This window comes from Cryptomeria japonica, chromosome 11 (genome assembly GCF_030272615.1).
Source record: "Cryptomeria japonica chromosome 11, Sugi_1.0, whole genome shotgun sequence".
Lineage (NCBI taxonomy): Eukaryota > Viridiplantae > Streptophyta > Pinopsida > Cupressales > Cupressaceae > Cryptomeria > Cryptomeria japonica.
Genome location: NC_081415.1, coordinates 641,722,071 through 641,728,070, shown reverse-complemented (window position 1 = coordinate 641,728,070; position 6,000 = coordinate 641,722,071). Strand labels below are relative to the sequence as shown.

The 6,000-nt window shown below is 35.8% G+C and overlaps 1 protein-coding gene across 2 annotated transcripts in view; it reads left to right on the top strand.

Moving 5' to 3' along the window:
- The first annotated feature begins 1,429 nt into the window (after positions 1-1,429).
- Positions 1,430-6,000, top strand: part of LOC131055867 (lysine--tRNA ligase) — a 42,166-nt gene continuing 37,595 nt past the window's right edge. The window contains exons 1-6 of one of the 2 annotated variants that reach the window (XM_057990184.2): positions 1,430-1,769; positions 1,845-1,955; positions 2,046-2,121; positions 3,255-3,329; positions 3,926-4,091; positions 4,200-4,293. In XM_057990184.2, coding sequence (XP_057846167.1) covers positions 1,900-1,955; positions 2,046-2,121; positions 3,255-3,329; positions 3,926-4,091; positions 4,200-4,293 — 467 coding nt within the window. In that variant the 5' untranslated portion in view covers positions 1,430-1,769; positions 1,845-1,899. Of the gene's footprint in view, positions 1,956-2,045; positions 2,122-3,254; positions 3,330-3,925; positions 4,092-4,199; positions 4,294-6,000 lie in introns of both variants that reach the window. The other variant, XM_057990183.2, reaches the window with a different exon arrangement.

Genomic DNA, 6,000 nt, shown 5'->3' with positions numbered 1-6,000 from the left:
TCCAGGGGTTCCTCTTTCCACCCAAGCATAATAAATTTGGAATTGGAGATACGAGCACCAGAGGTTCTGCCAAAGGTTGCAAGTTTTTGATTGAGGGAGTCAATGTTATGCCTAGAGAGCTCCAGGAAGAGCGTGGTGTCATCAACAAACTGTATGTTGAGCAATTCAGAGTCATCCAGCATCTTAATGCCATGAACTTTAGGGGATAGGGTATCATCTTTTAGGAGGTAAAAGAGGGCATTCGAGGCAATGACAAAAAGGGCAGGGGCAAGGGGGCATCCCTGTCTAATGGATCTAGAAAGAGGAATAGGTTGGGAGATTGACCCATTAACTTCAACCAGGGCGGAGGCATCTTTGAGGAGAATTTGAACATATTTACAAAACTCGCTAGGGAAACCAAAGGCTCTGAGCATCATGAGGATGAAGTCCCATTCCACCCTATCATAGGCTTTCTCAAAGTCCACAAGAAACATGACAGTATCTTGATTTGAGGTCTTGGCCCATTCCATAGATTCCCAACTAGTGACAAGGTTCTCCAAGATATACCTACCTTTAATGAATCCTGTTTGGGTAGAGCAGATGAACTTGGGAAGGATTTTCTCAAGGCGAGAGGCTAGGGCTTTGGCCAAGATTTTATAGCAAATGTTAAGGAGGGTAATTGGCCTCCAGTTTTTTATGAGGGCTTTGTCCCCATCTTTTGGGATAAGTTTAACAATGCCCCTATTGATGGACTCGCCAAGGGTGCCATTATCAAATGCTTCGATGTATATGTCATATAAGTCTTTGGTGACCCACTCAATATTGGTTTTGTAAAACTCAACAGGAAGTCCATCAGGGCCTTGTGCCTTATCATCCTTGAGGGCTTTAATGGCATCAACAATTTCTGTCATAGAAATTTTGGTCTTGAGAGGGAGAGCTTCATTCTCGGAGATTCTTATTGGGATAATGTTACAACACCTATTTCTAGCATCTTTTGAGGCTTCACTATCCTTCAAGGTAAAGAGGGTCTTATAAAACATTTCAAAAGCATCTTTGATCTCATTGATGTTCAGGAGTTCCTTATCCTCAACTATGATTCTGTCAATTTTTTTTCTATTTTGTTTTTGTTTAAGGAGATTGAAGAAGACTTTAGAGCCTTTGTCTTCGAATTTGAGCCAATGATTACAGACTCTGATGAAGGCACCCCTGATTTTAACCTGTTGATGTTTCCTGAGAATGTCTCTAGCCCGAGAGACCCATTCCGCTAGGACAGAGGATGAAGGAAGTTTTAGATAGTTATAAATATTAGTGTGAATATTGTAGTCATGCTCACTTGATTTCTTTTAGATCATTTTCTACCATTTGATCTATCTTGCTTTGTTCAATTAAAAAAAACAAAAACACCTGCAGTGTAAACATGAGTTTGCTTTTAAAATATTTTATCCATTTTTTTACACCGAAAAAAATACGTGCCGACTTGGCAGTATAGTGGCGCTGGCGGAAGAATGGCGGCAGGCTGGAGGCAGTGTAGTTAAGCCGAGAGGCATTCCTCATCTGCAGATGGGTTGCAGAGCCTGTGTTAAATTTAGCCTAATAATAGAAAATCGCAGGAAGTCCATTTCCATTTGCAGCCGTCACATTTTGCATGGCATCTCACCGGCGCACTCCATTGCCACTCTCGGCCGTTACATTTTGCATGGCATCTCACCGGCGCACTCCATCTGTAAAAGAAAAACCGTGCAGTGATTGCAGGGTAGTGGAGGATTGGAGCTGGTGTTGGCGATTGACACGTAGGTCTCAAAATCTTCTTTTAAATGTCTGTAACAGGTAAAAAATCGAACTCTGTATTTCTTTTCTACTGTTAGGTTTTCCAGAGGAAAGAACCAAAGCAACAAGATAGAAACAACGGCAGATTCAGCGATGACCCAGCCACCCATTTCACGGATACAGCCGCAAGCAGAAGCTCCCAGCAAAAAGTCAGTCTAAGCCTCCCTGAAGAATTCTTTTCGTATTATGTTTAAAATATTTCTTATTTTACCTGTCTTGAATTGATTTTGTTTATTCAGCGCTTTAAAGAGGGAATTAAAACTAAAGCAGAAGGAGGAAGAGAGGCTCCATAAGGAAGAGGAAAAGAAGAAGAAGGTAATGCTTTGTATTTTTTATTGACGGCAATGCCTATTAATTGTTTAATATGTGTAGCATTAGGCAAAAAATTAGCTTTGCAGAGGTAATGCGCTGCATTTTTTATTGACGGCAATGCTTGTTAGTTGTTTGATATGTGTAGCATTAGGCTAATAGCTTTCCAGGTAATTTCCTTTGAGATGGAGTTAATCTCTGGACCATGGACAATTTGAGGATTGAAATTTTTTTATCAGTGTTGAATGGTAGGTGAATCTTTTTAGTTCAAAAAATAGTAAGTGTATGCTCTGCAACACATTCTCAGGAGAACATAGAATTCACAATAATTATATTCATATATTTAGTCAATCTCATAACTTCTGTTACATTTTATTTAAAAGACTTGGATGATTGTGTTGGAAAATCTGATTAAGTGTAAAAGCAGCCAATGGTGACAAAAAAATTGAATAACAGTCTACGATAAAACACGCATATCCACGCATTTCATGAGACAGATTTCATCTTTATCTCCTTTCATGTAACCCTCATAAGGCCTCCTCTTTCTTCCTACAGAATATTTGGATTCTGGTTTACTCCTGAGATTAGTTATAGATTGGCGCTTACTTCTGAGGTCACAACTCTTCTTTCTGCTTACACAAGGCTTCATTTGCTGAGTTCGGTCACAAGATCAATATTAAATGCCCTTGGGTGTAATTTTTCTGCCACAGTACATAAAGTCTGGTTTAATATTTGGATTGGTCTTGACATCATAAATCAGGGTTACGGATTTATCATTTTTTTTGTTAATGCCTAGATTAGAAATCAAAACTTAGGGTTACGGATTTATCATTTTTTTTTCTGTAAATGGAAAGATATCCTTATGGAATTCCACAAGAGGAGTCTCATATTTAAAATGGGCATGTGGCTTGGCCGTGAAAGAAGAAGCAACTTGCTCCTTTATTTATCGAATTCACATCCCATTATAAAATAAATTTATCCATAGATAAAAGTTCTTTATTCTTTATTTTTATTTTTGTCTATCCATTCATATTCTTATTGTCTGTCCTTTTTTTAAAGCTTATCGTTTTGTTTAAGATTGTTTGAGAAATAATTTCTAGCAATACTAATTTTAAGATGCTTTTACATCATTAATGCAGGCTGCATCTGCACACAGTGTGAATGCACAGAAGCATCAAGCCCTAGATCACGAAGAGGAAGATGTGGATCCTAAGGTATGTATCAAACTCTGTAAACTAATGTTCATCGTGTCATTCTACTTACAAAACACTGCAAAACTCTAGTACACAGCAGATGCACATAAAACACCAGGAAGCAGCCAGAATATTTTGTTCTCTTTTTCTTAACTTGAGTAAACCATTCCAAAATTTGAGGGAAAACATGGTGTACAGGTTCTGTATCCTTTTAATGTAATTGAAGGTTTGAATTTTAAATCAACTCCTTTTATTTGATATTTGAAATGCTTACTGTTGAAAAAATTGCACAATGTATATTAGAATCTTTACAATATCAGTGGAGAATGACTTTAATGAAGGAAAGATAAGATTGATCAGACTAAACAAGTAGTAGAATGGAGTGTTGAAATTTTTTCATAATATTTGTTAAATTTTTTGAATCTTGGTGGAGAATAACTTATATGAAGTAAAAAGGAATATGATGAAGTTAAGCAAGCAGCCCTAGCATTTCCATGGAGAGGAGCTAACATGGTTACCTCTGTGAATGCTTCTGAGAGATTTTAGGAGAGAACCTTTGTTGGATTTTGCAGAAGTGAGAATTATTTACCAAACTGAAATATGTTTTTTCTATGCAGCAATACCGTGAAAACAGATTGAAAATTTTGGCTGCGTTGAAAAGCACTGGAAATAACCCTTATCCACACAAGTTTTCTGCCACCTTATCAATTCCTGATTTCATAAAAGAGTACCAGAATATAAGAAAAGGACAGCATCTTGATAATGAAGAAGTGTCTTTAGCTGGTTGGTGGAATTGTAATTCTCATTTTTGTTGTCGTTTTTGGTCATTGCCATTGCTAATCTCAGTGATAATTTTTGTGGGTATTGTTAACAGTTCTGTTTCTATTTTAGGGAGAATAATGAGTAAGAGGAGCTCAGGAGCAAAGCTAAACTTTTATGATTTGCATGCGGATGGAGCAAGAGTTCAGGTTATGGCTGACTTAAGGTACTTATGGTTTATTAAATTATTTTTATTTGCCCTTATTCATTTTTCTTAGTTAGTGTCTGATTTTATTGTTAGGTAAACAGATTTTTATACTCTACAAAAAAACTTGAACTTTCTTTCTAATGCAGCCTTTTCAACATGCAGAAACAATTTGAATAGATGGTCTATTGCATATAATATATGAACTTCTGCAATATTAAGTGAGAGTTTCTGTTGGGGCCTTGCCCTTGAATAACATGGTCATGCATATGTTTGGAAAATACCATAAAACAGACTCATGCTTCCTTGATCCCAAATCAACATTAAATAAAGATAACTTGAGACAAGTTAAAAATAAACTTAGCCTAAACTCTCTGTTTGAGATATATTCCATGTGGATAGACCAGAAAATCCTAATCAAAGAAAAAAGAGAGACCAAACAACTGAATGATTCAAATCTACTAAACACAGGTATATAAACTTAACAGCATTTTGAGTGACTAATAGCTTCCAATAAGTTGATTGTTGAGATCACCAACCTGTGATTTTAAGTAATAGTATTTATGAATTATGAGGTCCACAGCATCCAGAAGGTTTATGATGTCTTGCCAGATTAGAGGACATTAACAAACCCATTAAACTATAAAATTGTTACCAGCCTTGTTCTAAAGTGCCAGCCGTTCTGTTACAGTGTTTAGTTGAATTTCAATGCTTCCCTGGAAATTCTTACTGCGTCAAGCTGTTTTTCTATAGTTTATGGATATAAATTATATTTTAGCTTTTACATAAGTTGAGTGATTATGAACAAACTTTTGACTTAATATTTTGTACGTATTCCGTAACCTTGTCTAATTGTCTGCTATGCATTCAAAGATTAGTAAATGTAATGTATTACTAACTTAAAAACTGTTTTCACTGTAGAAGTGCAAATATCATATGGTTAAGTTACCAAGTTTAGAGAAAAAATATAATGGTTTTATGCTTATATAAATTTAGACTTCATACACGTAGAAAGACATACCTTTGCTTGAATATAATTGGAGAGAACTTTTATGATGGAATACATTTACCTGAGTGAGGTGTCCATTATCTTCAATGCAGTTTTCTCTCTTTGGAAATGATCTTCTTTTATAAGATTAAATAGCTCTAGTTATCATATAGTAAGGTGGCACTTTTTACAAGTATCCTGCTGAAAGTCCTCCACAAATCTTCGAAGGCACATTGATCCTTCAGGAACTACTTTTGTATTTTGGGCTTTGCTTAAAACTAGCTTATGTGTGGGTGTGTGTGTGTGTTCGTAACACACACATACACACACACATATATATGACTAAGCGTACATACATACATACATATACATACACATACATACATACCATGTATGTATGTACGTATGTATGTATATATATATGTATGTATATATATATGTATGTATGCATGTATGTATATATATATATATATGTATGTATGTATATATATATACATATGTATATGTATATATATAATTACACGCCGCAGGCTGATTAATTCAGGGTGGGGATTATAGGCATTAATCAGCCTGCTAGAATAAGCAATAAGCCCTTCAATGATTTATTTGGTTTGAAAACCTCGTTTGGTCAAGATCAATCGCCCCTACTATTCTATGGTCGATAGAAAACGGACGATGAACCCTTCGAAAGGTATAGCCTATCTCTCATATACCTAATAACAACTAGGCTATTCTATGGT